Source organism: Manihot esculenta, chromosome 16 (assembly GCF_001659605.2).
Source record: "Manihot esculenta cultivar AM560-2 chromosome 16, M.esculenta_v8, whole genome shotgun sequence".
Taxonomy (NCBI): Eukaryota; Viridiplantae; Streptophyta; class Magnoliopsida; order Malpighiales; family Euphorbiaceae; genus Manihot; species Manihot esculenta.
Window position 1 is genome coordinate 1,301,142 of NC_035176.2, and position 16,031 is coordinate 1,317,172.

Sequence of the window (16,031 nt, forward strand, 5' to 3'; positions counted from 1 at the left end):
ATTCTTTTATTAATCAGTATTTATGCAATTTTGTGCTTAATTCATTGTTGCTTTGTTGTTTTGATCAAATTGGCCACTTGATTCTTGATTGCAAAGTAATTTTTTGTTAGTTTGGATAATTTTTAGTCCGTAATTGCTGGAATTATTCAAACGCAAGTAACCCTTGGTGTAAAAACCTAGGAAATTGCATAATCTAGCAATATCACCATACGTTTGGGTAGCTAGAATTAGGTCTCTCTATTTCTTAATGCAATTAACAGTTGTTAGATGCCAAAGGCCCAAGGACGTTCCTTGGCAACTTGTTGATTAGTGATTAATTAGAGGACGTTCCCTAATTAATCTATGCTTAAGGAGGGATATGGTTGGTGAGAAGCGTCTTCCACCTCCATAACTAATTTATTGAGTTAAATAAGAGAATATAAGTTTCAATGATCAATCCCAACAACTAAAGTGGATCCAACTCTTCAACTAGGCCTTTCTCATTATTGAATTTCTCTACTTTAATTATTTGCTTTTCTCTATTGCTTTCAATATTAGTTTAGTTTATCAAACCTCAAAACCCCCATTTTACTTTTATTGTTTGTTTCTTTACTTGGTCTTGACTAGGAAAATAAGTAAGTATCAATTCCCTGTGGATTCGACCCTATTGCCACTATCTGCAAATTATTTTGTTGGTTGATAATAGGTTTATTTTTGACGGCTTCGACAACCGCCTATCAATAGTGCATGGAGGTTGAGCTTGGTAGTAGATCACTGGTGTAAGCCTTGAAGGCTGTGGTTTTAAGGTTAAGCCTGGTGGTTTTACAGAAAAAGTTTTAAAAGCCGGTGTTCTAGTTGGATCATGTATGGGATTGATCAGGTACACAGAGTTCAGTTTAGGCTTGCTACGGGTCCCGGCGGCCTTAAGCCGATCTGAATCCTAGCGCCGAGCAGTTTGGGCCATTACAGAGGGGTATCAGTTTTCGGGCTGTTACAGATGGTATCAGAGCATAGGGCCTAATAAGTACGGTGTGTTGAGCATCTTTGTTCAGGGATTAGAGATATCCCACATCGGAAAGAGGTTGGTTTAGAGGTTTTAGGAGGGCAAGCACAATAAGAAAGATCACGCGTACTATCATGTCCACACTAGGATAGGAGGCAAAATCCAGTTTTGAGGATGATGTGAAATGCCATGAGTTTACGCATGTGCATAAATGTTATGCTATGTATGCATGTATATATGGTAGGTTCATGTGTTCTTTTCATATGAACTATATGTGTGCTAATGTTTGTTTCTTTGTGTATTGGTCTTCAGGAGAGTTAAGATGAGTGATGTGGAATCAGATCCATCTGAAGGATCTTTTGAGAAAAGTAGAGAAGGAGAAGGAATGGATCTAAGGAAAATGTCGGGAGATAGGAGAGAGGTAGCATTAGAGGTGCAGAGAAGGGATGTAGGTTTACAGGTGAATATGGATCAAGAGTTTTCAGAAGATGTTCAAACTAAGGATTCCAAAATTTCTGGTTCAGGAGAGAATGATCCCTCCACTTGGAGTACAGCTGCCACAAGAGGCAAAACGTGGGGGAGAAGCATGAAGAAGAAAGTGAGAGGCCTTAAGGGGTCAAAAAAGAAGGAGTTCTGGAATAGGGAAAAGGCTAGTATGGGTTATGGTGTCGGTTCAAGTTCTGGTAGAGGTAGAGTAAAATGTGTGAGGTGTGGAAGGCCGCATAAGGGAGTTTGTCGGATTGGAACAACAACATGTTTCAGGTGTGGACAGGAAGGGCACATGGCACGTGAGTGTCCCACTGCGCCTTGGACGGGCAGAGCCGCTCAGCAGGAGGCAGCCACATCAGACCCAGTGGTGCCAGGTATGCATATGTTGAAAGTTCTGATGTATATGTTCTGATAGACTTTAGAGAATGTCATTTGATGTGAGAGTTAGCAGAGTTAGATGTTCAGATAGAGGTGTAGAGAGAAAAAGAGACAGAGGGGATAAGAGAAAGAGGAAGAGAGAGAAAGGAACTAGAGTAAGTAAGTCAAAGAGCAGAGTAAGAAATAGAAGAGGAAGAACATAGTAAGAGCATGTAAGAAAGAGTAGAAGAGTAAGTGAGAAAGAGAAGAAGAAGGAAGACTCAGCTCAAGATGAAGTGAGAGCCGGTCTGGGATTAGGTGGTGGTTGAGGCAGAGGAAGAGGGTAAGCCTTTTCTTCAATAGGTTTCCGAGGGAAGTTCCATCAGCTTTAGCTCGGATCTTCGCCCTGACTCAGTAGGAGGCTAACACATCGAACACGGTGACGTCAGGTGCGTTCACTGGAGGATGTTCAGAGGTGTGTGCTGTTGTGGACCCTGATGTTTCGCTTTCTCTGTTGTTAGTGAGCCGTAGAAGATGGGTTTGATGACTTCTGGGCTTAGAGTGTTTTCTCTGGATTCGTGGACCCGAGTATGATCCATCAGAGGCAGAGTTAGTCTGCCAGTTTCGTTTAGAGCATGTAGTGAGTAGATGCCTTCCAGCTGACCTTATGGTTCTAGATTTGACTGTGATGTCATGCTAGGGCGGATTGGCGAGCTACTCATAGTGCTACCTGAGAGGTCGTCATGTTTAGAGTGTCGAATGGATAAGGGGTTGTCCTTGGAGGGGACAGAGTATAGGTGCCTCGAGGTTTGCTGTCAGCCCATCAGGCGCATCGTTTCCTCAGGAAGGGTTGTCAGAGGGTTCTAGCTCTTGTGAGCGAGTTCAATAGTTAGGTCAGGGAATCAGTCTCAGTGCCTGTTGCTAATAAGTACTAGATGTTCCCAGACGAGCTGTCAGGTTCTGTCAGGTTTTCCATCTGATAGGGAGTTAGAGTTTGGAATAGGAGTGGTGTCTGGACGCGGAACCATTTCTTTCCTTCTACCCTACAAGATGGCATTTGCAGGATTGAGAGAATAGTCAGACTAGTGGAGAAGCTTAGTAGTGGCAGGTTTTGTCCGACCTAGTACCTCACCCGGGAATGTTCCAGTGTTGGTGTGGGAACCGAAGGATGAATCCTGGAGACTTTGTTGTGACTGTAAGCAGTAACAAGGTCACTACTAAGGGTAGGTTTGCTTAGGTAATATTGGTGAGCGATAAGCAGAGCTAGTAGGAGTGGAGTGGTTCCTGTTGACAGTTAGGGAAGAAACCAGTTTCGGAAAGATGCAGGGGAAGGGCAAGAATCAGAGTGCGCAGTGGAAGCTTATGGAGTTTAGAAGCAGTGTTAGACTTTGCTAGCTTGCTTGTTTGCTGTTTGTTTGTTGTTTTAACATTCGGGGACGAATGTTTTTGTAAGGGGGGTAGATTGTAATACCCGGCTCGTTCAAGCATCGAAATTCCTACCGTCTGGTGGAATCTTGGATGTCGGGCCCTTTATCAAGGGTTAAGCAAAGGTTTAGCAAAGGTTTTCAAAAGGCTTTTTACATGTTTTATGGTTTTGAACGGAAAGGGAATGAGTTTTGAAGAAAGAGGCCAAGGAGGCAAAATGCAGGTTCGGCCGCCGAAGGTAATGTTCGGCCGCCGAAAGTGCCTGAGGTTTGGCTTCCGAAAGCCAAGAGCGGCCGCCGAACGTTGTATGGTTTTGCATGCAGTTTCGGCAGCCGAAGGAAAGGCGGTTGGCCACCTATTTAAGCCCCTTTGACCGGCCATGAAGGGTGTTGGAAGCCCTCTTGGTGGACAAAGGTGGGGTTATGCTCTCCTTGGGATATTTTTATGATGCTTCCTTAAATCTTTCAAGGTTTTCATAAGGTTTAACTTGGTTTTGAAGGTTTTGAGTAAAAAGAGCAAGTTGTGGAGCTTGAAGCTTTGGGAGCTTGGTTTCTCCACATTTTGAAGTTTGGGATCACACCCACTCTAGTTCTTCAAGAGGTAAGTGTTGATCCTTATGTTTTATGGGGTTTTAAGTGAGTTTTATGAAAGGGAAAAGGGTAGAAGTTACATGGTTTGCATGGTTGTGCATGTGAGGGTTTATGGACCCTTTATGCCTTTGTATGTTATATGTGGTTGTTTGTGGGGGTTTTAAGTTAGTTTTGCCCCTTTGTGCATGTACTTGGGTATATGCTTGTTGATGAGAGGTGTTTCGCATGTTGTGTGAAGTTTGGGGGAAGTTGTGCTTGAGGTGAGCTAGGTTCTGCCTAATTGGAGAACCCAGCTTCGGCCGCCGAAGAAAGGTTCGGCCGCCGAACGTGTTGAGAAGGTGGTTTCGGCTGCCTAAACCTGCCCCCGAAGGATTGGACTTTCGTCTCTGGAGGGGAGGTTCGGCCGCCGAAGGTGCCACCGAAGGTTGGAGACTTTCGTCTCTGGAGTGTGTTTCAGCTCCCGAACCTTGCCCCCGAAAGGGTTCGGCAGCCGAAAGTGGAGATTCTGCCGCCGAAGGTGCTTGAGTTTCGGCTCTTGAGAGGACATTCGGCCGCCGAACCTGCCGCCGAAAGTGTCCTGTCCAGCCTTCTTTTGCATGCCTTGTGTGCTTGGTCTAGGAGGTTTTAGGGGTTCTTTGGGGAGTTCTTTTAGAGGTGTTTCTGAGATGTTGAGAGTGTGTTTGGCACCTCATTCGAGTCCACCTGTGTAGGATCGGACCCGAGAGATCGAGGAGGCCATCAGGGGTAGCCGTTGCAGAGTCAATCATCGTCTGCCAGGTGAGTGGAACTAAACTTAATGTTTTAAATTGAGGAATTAAATGTTTTTAGCATGTTTTATGCATCATGAGTACCATGAGTATGCAATAGGTTGATTGCATTAGGAGACACGAATATGCTGCATTGCATTATTTGCTGTGATAGGGATTGGACCCAGGCGACTTCAATAGCCATAATCTGTTATGTCTAGGTAAGACCTATGTCAGCTCCGCAGTAGGGGCCGGGCGCTAGTACATGTAGTGGCGAGCTCCGTAGGGGGCCGTGAACCGACAGAGGGAGTTTTGAGGTCATGTCCAGTCCGTGATGTGAAATGTTTGTGCCGTGACGCATTTCATGAAAGCATGTAATGAATGAACTGTTTTCTATAGTTTCTGCTCACTGGACTTTTAGTTCATCCCTCTCCCTTAACCCCAGTTTTGCAGGTTCCGAGATAGCTATGGGCAGTCAGAGTCAGCAAGAGTAAAGCATGCAGTCATAGTTCAGGTTGTGATTATGTGATAGTCTAGAGTAGTGGACATGATGTATTGGACAAAGAGGTGATGTATTGTATATAGATGATGTATATGAAAGAGATGGTATCAAGTCATGTAAGTAAGATAATGTGTTTCTGGTTTAGTATGTGCTTTGCCCAGTGTATGCTTAATCCCTGGTGTATGCATGTATCCTGTTTTACGTTTCTTGATGAGAAATGTGTCAACTAGGCTTAACGTATGATGTGTTTAGAAAACTCCAGTGATTAGGGAAGAAAGGGTATAAAATCCCTTGACCCAAGAACAGACCGTGAGGGAAGAAAGGGTTTCAATCCCTTAACCCAAAGCGGAAATCAAAGCTAGCCTGTGATATGCTGACCCTAAGAGAGCGGGTTCTATGTTTTCAGACATAGTGCATGGAGGTTGAGCTTGGTAGTAGATCACTGGTGTAAGCCTTGAAGGCTGTGGTTTTAAGGTTAAGCCTGGTGGTTTTACAGAAAAAGTTTTAAAAGCTAGTGTTCTAGTTGGATCATGTATGGGATTGATCAGGTACACAGAGTTCAGTTTAGGCTTGCTACGGGTCCCGGCGGCGTTAAGCCGATCTGAATCCTAGCGTCGAGCAGTTTGGGCCGTGACAGAGGGGTATCGGTTTCCGGGCTATTACAGTACAAAATACTAGTGGGTGGATATTTGATTCAGGAGCCACAGACACTATGACTAATGATTCTTCAGATTTTGTTGTGTCAGCCCCACCCTCTAAATCCAATATTCTAAACGCTACCGGTGGCTCCTTTCCGATCATCGGCGGTGGTACCGTTTCTATAACCCCCACTTTAAATATCTCCAACAGCCTCTATGTACCTTCCTTATCTTGCAAATTACTCTCTATCAGTCAGATCACCAAACAATTAAATTGCAGAGTACTCATATATCCTCATTTTTGTGTTTTGCAGGATATTCATACGGGCACGGTACTGGGCCGTGGTACTGAGAAAGATGGACTGTACTATGTGGAGGAGGTCTCAAGTGCTGGGTCAACTCATTTAGCTCAAGGGTCCTCAACCTGACAATTATGGCTCTGGCATCGGCGCTACGGCCATCCCTCAAGTGATTATCTTCGTACTTTATTTTTTGAGTTTAAATCCATTGACATTCCAGTTTGTACTTCATGCGTGCTTGCTAAGAGTCATAAGAGTACTTATCATATATCCACAAATAAATCTGATACTCCCTTCTCAATAATACACTCTGATGTATGGGGGCCTGCCCCGGAAACTGTCTCCTCTGATTATAGATACTTTATGACTTTTATTGATGATTGCACTCGTGTTACTTGGATTTACCTGTTAAAACAAAAAGGTGAAGTGGCTGAGAAATTCTGTGATTTTTTCCGCATGATTAAAACCCAATTTCACAGGACCATTCAAGTCCTCCGATCTGACAATGGGGGGGAATTTGTCAATAACCATCTCCAAGCCTTTTCTGGGATAATGGGATCCTTCACCAAACTACTTGTCCTTATACACCACAGCAAAATGGGGTTGCTGAAAGGAAAAATCGACATATCCTTGAAACTGCCCGAGCCCTATTGTTTGAAGCCCAAGTTCCTCCTAAGTTTTGGTCTAAAGCAGTTGCCACATCCATTTACCTCATCAATCGACTTCCGTCTCGCATCCTTAATTTCCAATCTCCCTTGCATACCTTGTCCTCTCATCACACCATCCCTTCCCATCTCAACTTTCCACCTAAAATCTTTGGTTGCACAGTTTATGTTCACATTCCTAAAACACACCGCACTAAACTTGATCCATGTGCTCTTAAGTGTGTTTTCTTTGGTTATGGCGTCCATAAAAAGGGCTATCGGTGTTTTGACCCAATATCTAAACGGCTCTTCACTACCATGGACTGCACCTTTCTGGAAGAGGAATATTTTTTTCCCTCGCCAACTAGCAGTGAGGGGGAGACAACGGCACAATCACCATCACTGCCAAATTGGCTTAGTCAGGGGGGCCAGAACTTGATTATTCTTCTCTTCCTGAGTCTACACCAGAACTGGGAGACACTGACCATTTAGTACAGTCCTCGGTCTCAACGTCACAACCAGAACCTGACACCGTAGAATATCCTGAGTAACACACAACTGAGGTATGTGAATATGAACTTTCCCCTGTTTCTAATAACCTTACCACTGAACCCATTTCCCTTGAGGTTCCTGAAACAGGCAAATATGTTCTACCCCCTCGGAATAATAGAGGAATTCTACCCAGGAGATATGATCCAGAATTCGAGGCAGCTAGGTCCAGATACCCTGTGGCGAACATTACCAAAGGAGAAAGACTATCACCTCAGTTGGTCAACCTACAGAAAAATATTTGCTCAGAATGGATACCAAAGGATGCTACAGAGGCCCAGAAGGACAAAAGATAGGTTGAGGCAATGGAGACCGAGATGGATGCCCTAGAGAAAAACAAGACCTGGAAAAAATGCTGGCTACCCAAGGGAAAACGACCAGTGGGATGCAAATGGGTGTTTACCATAAAGTATAAGTCAGACGGAACGGTGGACAGATATAAAGCTAGACTTGTAGCAAAAGGATATACTCAGACTTATGGAGTTGACTATTCTGAAACATTCTCTCCAGTAGCAAAAATTGATACAATACGGGTCCTATTCTCTCTAGCTGCAAACCTAGACTGGCCACTTCACCAATTTGATGTGAAAAATGCTTTCTTACATGGTGATCTGGAGGAGGAAGTATACATGGATGCTCCACTGGGGTTCATGAGTGGATATAGAAGGGGAGAAGTGTGTCGATTAAGGCGAGCCTTGTATGGGTTGAAACAGTCACCCAGAGCATGGTTTGGGAGATTTACTCAAGCAATGAAGAAAAATGGATATCGGCAGAGTAACTCCGATCACACTCTATTCTTGAAGAGGCAAGGAAGGAAGATCACATGTTTGATTATATATGTGGATGACATGATTATAACTGGAGACGATGTGGACGAAATCAAACAACTGAGGGACAACTTATTCCAAGAATTTGAGATGAAAGACCTGGGGATGCTAAAATATTTTCTTGGAATCGAAGTTCTCAGGTCAAACCAGGGAATTTTGATATCACAGAGAAAGTACATTCTTGATCTGTTAACTGAAACATGAATGATAGATTGCAAACCAGTCGATACTCCGGTAATGGTCAATCACGAGTTGAGCAAGGACTCAAAAGAAGGACCCACAGACAGGGGGAGGTACCAGAGACTGGTAGGAAAACTGATTTATTTATCATACACCAGACCAGACGTGGCATATGCTGTGAGTTTAGTAAGTCAGTTCATGCATGATCCAAAACAAGACCATATGGAGGCAGCATTGAGAATCGTTCGATATCTGAAAGGAACAGCTGGGATGGGCATGTTGTTCAAAAAGAATGGTCATTTCAGTATCAGTGGATATACGGACGCAAGTTGGGTAGGAGATCTCTCCGACAGACGATCTACTTCAGGATACTTTACCTTTGTCGGAGAAAATTTGGTAACGTGGAAAAGTAAGAAACGGAAGGAGGTGGCACTGTCAAGTGCTGAAGCAGAATTCAGGAGAATAACAAAAGGACTGGCAGAACTCCTATGGATCAGAAAGTTGATGTTTGAGCTTGGATTCCCATCAAAGGATGCAGCTGAACTCCGTTGTGACAACAAGGCGGCAATAAGTATTTCTGAAAATTCAGTTCAGCATAACCGAACAAAACATGTTGAAATAAACCGACATTTCATCAAAGAAAAGTTGGACAGTAGTTTGATATCTTTACCGTTTGTTCGATCAGAGGATCAATGGGCGGACATCCTAACCAAAGGAGTAGCGGGACGAATATTCCATGAGGTTTTGGGCAAGTTAGATATGCTAGATCCACATGAACCAACTTGAGGGGGAGTGTTGGAAAGAATCTTCTGTCATAATTGTAAATAAATCAGTGATCAAGTCTTACCATTTTAGCATAACATGATTTTAGGATATAATTGAGGGTACAATCAAAGGCTTAATTGTTCATATTATGTACTCCTATAATCTCAAAACTTTTCATGCATAATCATATTATATAAAAAAATTTAAAAATTAACCCATTTGATTAAACAACAGCAATATTCTTTTCTTCTGCATGCAGATCAAATCATGCATCCCTTTTCTCTTTTCCACCACCTTCTTCACTGCTTAAATCCCATGAAAGCTTCTGTTGAGTTCGTCCCTCCAATTTCGGAAATGAACGACTTTGAAAGGTTCCCTGCTCGCACCACCTGCCAGGAAGCTCCAGTCATCGAGGGCCCACATACCGGTCGCTACTATGCTCATCGGGTCCGTGAAAGCCTCACAGCCCGCGTCACCAGGCTTATATGCGCCATTTTCTTGACCATTCTTTTCTTTTCTGGTATTGTTGCTTTCCTCCTATTGGTTAGCTTACGCCCCCACCGGCCCCGGATCCACATCCGTGATTTTTCGGTTCGGGGTTTGGGTCAAGCCAACGGGTATGAGAATGCCCAGATAATCTTCAATGTCACGGCCCGGAATTCGAACCATCGCATTGGATTTCATTGTGGTTATATGGAGGGTTCGGTTTACTATAAGGATCAACAGATCGGGTATACCCTGTTGTTGGACCCGTTTTATCAAGAGCCCAAGAACACTACCATTATGTATGGAGTATTAAGTGGGACCGCATTGACAGTGAATAGCCAGCGTTGGATGGAGTTTTTGAATGATCGCATGCTTGGCCCGGCTATCTTTCGTTTAGAAATAACATCGAACATTAAATTTAAGGTGTCCACGTGGGATAGCAAGCACCATCAGCTGCATGCCAACTGTATTGTTGGTGTGGGTATGGTTGGTTCGATCTTACCAAGTTATAAGAATAAAAAGTGTCCGGTCTATTTTACTTGATAGACTAGTGCACTATTCAGTTTATTTAACTGGTGTATATGATGTTAATTTACAAACGAAAGATTGATGCATTTTCCATTTATTGTGAATAATTTTATGTTTCATAATACATTAAAATATATTTGATATTTTAAAAAAAATCTATTAATTACTTTTTTTATAAAATTACTAATCAATTTTTTTTATAATATAAAAATTAAATAGTAATCTTGAAAAAGCAAAGGAACAAGTTAACCTGGAGACTGTAAAACATGATGTACACCGAAAGGAAATTGTTTACTATAATCAGCCATAAAATCTGCAGCATAATTAGCTTCTCGGTAAACATGTTCCAAAAGGCAAGGCCACTCCTGGTTAAGCAGATGTTGAATACGCGAGATCAAGGAGGCCAGAACTGGTGGGGAAGGGATATCACCATTAATCATCTGTACTGCCACTAGATTATCACATTCAACTTGTATCAGGGTGATTCCAAGATTCTGAGATAGTTTCAGTCCTTCCAAAATTCCTCGGATTTCTGCAATGATAACTGAGCATTGGCCAAGGTTGACAGCAAACCACATCTGCCAACGACCCAAGTAATCACGAATTAGGCCTCCCGCTATTGCTGTACCCGTAGAATCATGCATCCCTCTTGGGAGAAACCCTTTCCATGCATAACTTGTGACAAAGCAATCACATAAAACATGCAACACACTTTCTGGGGCATTATTACGTAGTCCACAATTAACCTGCCACTCAGACAAATGCCTTCTGACTCTTTCACAGTTAGTTAACAGGCTTCCATTTGCAATAATCCAAAGAAACGCTCGAATTCTTTGTGGCCCCTTCCGGCCCCAAATCAAATACTACACCACTTTGTTCACATATCCACTAATTCTATATAATTTATCTTATTCAGAATAGGTTTGATACTCATTGAAATAATTCTTTTTTCATAGATCCATTATTTCTATACAAATTTTTTTTAATATTATAATTAAATAATAAAAAATAAATATTTTTTATTTAAATAGTCGTTAAAATTAAATAATTAGCATAAAAAAAAGAAATTGAAGGAAAAAGAAGAGAAATGAACTAAAAGTTGACGAGTTGAATAAGAATAGTTTTTTTTTCCCATTTTAAAGCTGAAACTCTGTTAGAATTAATAAAAAATAAGTCAATAACTACAATCAGTTAAATTTAGTTTTTTAACAAAGTAAAATGTTAATGAATATTTTAAGTAATTTTATTATTTTGAAATTGATTCTCTTCTTCGTGCCTTTAAATAGATTTTAAATATTAAGGTGGCACGTAAAAATAAAATTCTTTCATTATATATTGAGAAAAATACAATTTTAAATATATTAATTAGAGGATATTAAAAATTAATTTTAAATTGTTTACCTTTTTTAAATTTAAAATAATAATTTTTCCCCCGAAAAGCATAATTTCGAACGCAAATCGTTATGAGGCCAAATTTAAATAGTTGATGCACTTGGGCCAGGCTCAACATAGTCTTAGGTCAATGCAGCTTTGAATTTTTTTTTTTTTAACTTTGAGAAAATAAACTATTAATCTTTAAAATTACAGAGTAAGTTAACAAACTTGATAAATTGATCCTTAATTTTTTTTTTTTTAACAATTAATCACGAACCTTGATAACCCATTGACCCATACTATACATATAAAATAATGAATAAAATTTAAATTGAAATGTCGCTGCTTTCCTTCTCTGGAACCAAGCTACTCACTGCCGGAGAATCAAGATGGCCACCTACATTTGCTGCAACAACAGCCCAAAGGCTATAAAAACATACTGAAGGACAAGGAGAGGGTATCCGAAATCATTCAAGAAAACCCTGCATTCCTGATTTGGAGGGAGGCCAATTTGATCCAGACAGGCCCATGCAACATCGGATCGTTGGGTAGACGAGACCACAAACCTACATAGAGAAGGAAACATCCTTAGATTTTGCAATTCATTGCCACGTGTCTTTAAGAAGATGCAACTCTAAACGATATATGCCAACAAGGGAGGAGTGATGCACACATCAACGATTCTGCTTTGAACGAGCCATCGTTGCTTCTCCATCACCTAAAAAGACCTCTGAAACCCAAGTCAAAGAAGCTCCCCTAACTTGCAGAGAAACAGAATAAGCACACACAACAGAAAATAAATGAAAAACCGGCTTACGCCTCTAATAAACTCCACTACCAAATAAAAAGGAAAACAAAAGGAAGAAGATATACAACTCCACTAGATAGTGGAGGGCCAACCCACGGAAGGCAGAAGAAACTTCAAAACTGAGGCAGAACAAACGGCGAAACCCATAAAGTAAGAGGCTAAAACCCCAAAGGAGAAAACTCTCTTCTCAAGGCATTTATATTTATTTCGTATGAATTAAAAAAATCATTTTAATTTTTTTTCTGATTAATTTAGTCCTATTACATCAGAACTCACAATGATGTGGCAGAGAATTAGTTAATGGTTAGAAAACTCCCTTGTTTATATTTTAGAAAAGTCCACAATATAATTTTTTCTCACACCTATCAACATCCGCTAGTCTCCCTTACCTTCTAGTATTCATATTTTTCAATTTTCCACGATCATTAAATTCTTAAATAATTTCAGTGTTCCTAAAAGGCAGCAGTTTCTACTTTTCCTTCTATCACACATGATAATTTCGCAAGACTAAGTTCATTGACTTGAGAAATCTCCCCAGCGCCCAGCCGCCTGCATTTGCCCACACGACGCTCTCATAAAACCAGTGAAAAGAAAGGGCTGATTTAGCTGTGCTTCCACTGACTTCATTACATTTTTCAGAAAGAAAGAGTTTTGTTTTATTCCCCCATCTTTGTCGAGCAAAAGAATTTGATCCACCAAATGATCCCTGTTTTTTCGTTTGTCCTTCCCTTAATCTTGCTTGGCGTTATTACCTTTACCTCTGAAGCACAGCCCACTTATCTGTATCATGTTTGCCCAAACACAACCACGTTCACCATAAACAGCACCTACCAGGACAATCTGAAAATCGTCCTCTCTCAACTTCGGAATCCCGGAATACGCACTAATGGATTCTCTACATCCGCTTTTGGGGAAGACCCAAATGATGTCTACGGCCAATCTCTATGCTTTGGCGATCTTAGCACCGAAGTCTGCCAAGAATGTCTCGACTTTGCTACTCAGGACATCATCCAACGATGTCCTATCGAGAAAGTGGCTATTGTATGGTATGATCAGTGCTTCCTGCGTTATTCAAAGCAGCTTATCCAAAGCACCATGGCAGAGTCCCCGAAGGTATTTATGTGGAATACACAGAATGTCACAGACCAAGAACGCTTTAACGAGCTACTGGCAAAAACCATGAAAGAAGCAGCAAATAATGCCTCTAGTGCTCCAGTAGGAGGTATAAAATTTGCTCCCGGAGAAAATAATCTTACGGTGTTTCAGACTCTGTACACCCTCGCGCAGTGCACACCAGACCTATCTGGCAACGATTGCCTACTGTGTCTTGAGGCAGCTATATCAGATTTGCCGACTTGTTGTGGTGGAAAGATAGGAGGAAGAGTCTTGTCTCCGAGCTGTAATATTCGGTATGAAATTTATCAATTTTACAATGCAAGCGGATTTATTCCAGAAAGTTATCCCAATCGTACTAAAACTGTGGTCACGGAAGCATCTGCCTTTCCTCCGCTACCTTCAGCTAACACTCGTCCAACTCCAGCTCCAGGTTCAATAACAAGACCTGAAGGTAAACGGTTGAAAAAATGAAGAGGAAATGAGATAACGTTAACCCTGTTAATTTAGTTTCTGTATCTTAAAGGTTATGATATTACAGAGCCAAAAATGTCCATTTCAGAAGGAGGAAAAGGAGGCAAAACAAGTCAGATTAAAGTTATTGGAAGTGCGTCTGCTGCCGTCGCGGTGTTATTGCTGATCAGTTCTTCCATTTATACAATATGGAGAAGGAAGATTCTTAAAAAGGGTATGAAGAAATTCTTTCTAGCTATATGATTATATTACCTTTTAAATTCACAACATATATATTTACTGCAGAGGAGATGGAAATTAGCGAGGTTCAATTACTTGACATGGGAATAGGTCCAGCTTTATGTAAAAGTACTCCAGAAGAGGAGATGTCAATGAACTCTCATCAGGATTTTTCTATGATACCGTTTGACAAAGTATACGACGCAACAAAGCATTTTTCTGATGAAACTAAACTTGGAGAAGGCGGATTTGGCCCAGTTTACAAGGTAGGAATGATTTTTCACTCGATCATTGAACTCTTAGCTTATCAGACTGTTAGCTCCAATGCTTCTAATGAAAAATTTGACAGACCTGCATCTTGGTTTTTACCGTATACAATGTCAATTGAAAAATGCTTCCAGGGCCTGTTAGAAGATGGCAGAGAGGTAGCAGTTAAGAGACTCTCAAGAACTTCTGGTCAAGGATTGCAAGAATTCATGAACGAAGTCACTTTAATTGCGAAATTACAACACAGAAATCTTGTTAGACTCCTTGGATGCTGCTTAGAAAAAACAGAAAAGTTGCTTATCTATGAATATATGCACAACAAAAGCCTCGATGTCTTTCTTTTTGGTTTGATTCTTAAACTCTATACTACCTGCTATCATATATCGAAAATGACAAAGAAAAAAAGATCTAACTAATTTGAATTGATCTACATTCATATTTCTCAGATTCAAACATGATTGTACATCTTGATTGGCAAAAACGCCTAAGCATCATCAATGGAGTTGCCAGAGGTGTCTTGTATCTACATGAAGATTCTCGACTTAGAATTATTCATCGAGATCTAAAAGCTAGTAATGTATTGTTGGATTATGACATGAATCCGAAGATATCAGACTTCGGAATGGCAAAGATTTTTGGAGGAAATGACAATAAAACCACAAACAGAATTGTTGGAACATAGTAAGTATGAACAAATTAACTTGTGCAAAACTCTCCTCCTCAAATATAAAATTTTCACAATTTTGATTGCTGGCTAATTTTATTTAGTTTCCCATGAATCAAACAGTGGATATATGTCTCCAGAATATGCAATGGAAGGACTATTTTCAGTAAAATCGGATGTTTTCAGTTTTGGAGTTCTCTTGCTAGAAATCATCAGCGGGAAAAGAAATAATCGGTTTTATCTTTCAGAAGAGGGTGAAAGCCTTCTTACTTACGTATGTTCTCGTCTTTCTCTTACATAAAAAAATACTAACAATTCCAATTATAATTGAACACTAACATTCTAATATCATTCTAGTCATGGAGATTGTGGTCTAATGATGAAGGAATGAAGTTGATGGATCCGTCGCTTGTGAAGTCATGTGTGGAAGCTGAGGTGCTGAAGTGCATCCATATTGGATTGTTGTGTGTACAAGATGACCCAGCAGAGAGACCAAACATGTCGTCTGTCGTTGTTATGTTGGGAAGTGATAGCATAATAATCCCTCAACCAAAGCAATCAGCATTTTCCATCAGCCAATTTGTTGCGAGAACAACTACATCTTTAAGTCCCAAAATTTGTTCTATTAATCAGGTAAGTCTTTCAAATGTATTACCACGTTGATGGTGCATCGTCCACAAGATGGCAATACTGTTGTTCAAGGAACTTGATTCGATACTTTAAATAATTTTGTAATACATTAATTAGTTTAAAAATTATAGTTTAAATTAGAGTCGAGATTGAGGTTGAAATTATAAATACGAGTGAATAATATTCGGTTCAAACTGAAAAAATTAACTGAATCGAATTAATTCGAAAATTCGATTTAATTTTTTTATTCATTTTAATTTTTAATTTAAAAAATTTTAATTATTTCTATTCGATTTAATTTTATAAAAAAATTAAAAAAATTAAATCGAACCGATTAGTAATAATAATATATTATTTTTGATAATATAGAGATTAAATTATAATTAAATTTTAAATATTTCAATTAAATTTTAGAATATTAAAAATGTAATCGATCAAACTGAATCAAATCGAATCGATCATAAATTGATAAATT

The 16,031-nt window shown here is 40.3% G+C and overlaps 2 protein-coding genes across 5 annotated transcripts; both read left to right on the top strand.

The window, feature by feature from the left end:
- The first annotated feature begins 9,347 nt into the window (after positions 1–9,347).
- Positions 9,348–10,022, top strand: LOC110603949 (NDR1/HIN1-like protein 26). Its single transcript, XM_021741957.2, has one exon. It carries the CDS (start codon positions 9,348–9,350, stop codon positions 10,020–10,022), a length of 675 nt encoding a protein of 224 aa, XP_021597649.2.
- A 2,644-nt stretch (positions 10,023–12,666) lies between these two features.
- Positions 12,667–15,684, top strand: LOC110603950 (cysteine-rich receptor-like protein kinase 10). Of its 4 annotated transcripts, none has more exons than XM_021741958.2 (7): positions 12,673–13,756; positions 13,829–13,990; positions 14,062–14,261; positions 14,397–14,607; positions 14,709–14,943; positions 15,050–15,200; positions 15,284–15,684. In XM_021741958.2, the coding sequence occupies exons 1-7, from the start codon at positions 12,889–12,891 to the stop codon at positions 15,587–15,589; spliced, it is 2,133 nt and encodes a 710-aa protein (XP_021597650.2). In that variant the 5' UTR covers positions 12,673–12,888; the 3' UTR covers positions 15,590–15,684. The 4 variants fall into 4 exon arrangements, with proteins under 4 accessions (XP_043807865.1, XP_021597650.2, XP_043807863.1 ...); XM_043951928.1 differs by having other exon boundaries at positions 13,844–13,990; XM_043951929.1 differs by having other exon boundaries at positions 12,675–13,756; positions 13,865–13,990.
- The last annotated feature ends 347 nt before the right edge of the window (positions 15,685–16,031 follow it).

Coding starts and splice junctions, on each gene's coding strand:
- LOC110603950 (XM_021741958.2), top strand. CDS start 12,889: ATGATCCCTGTTTTTTCGTTTGTCCTTCCCTTAATCTTGCTTGGCGTT. Junction 14,262..14,396: donor GATTTGGCCCAGTTTACAAG/GTAGGAATGATT, acceptor AAATGCTTCCAG/GGCCTGTTAGAAGATGGCAG. Junction 14,608..14,708: donor CCTCGATGTCTTTCTTTTTG/GTTTGATTCTTA, acceptor CATATTTCTCAG/ATTCAAACATGATTGTACAT.
- LOC110603949 (XM_021741957.2), top strand. CDS start 9,348: ATGAACGACTTTGAAAGGTTCCCTGCTCGCACCACCTGCCAGGAAGCT.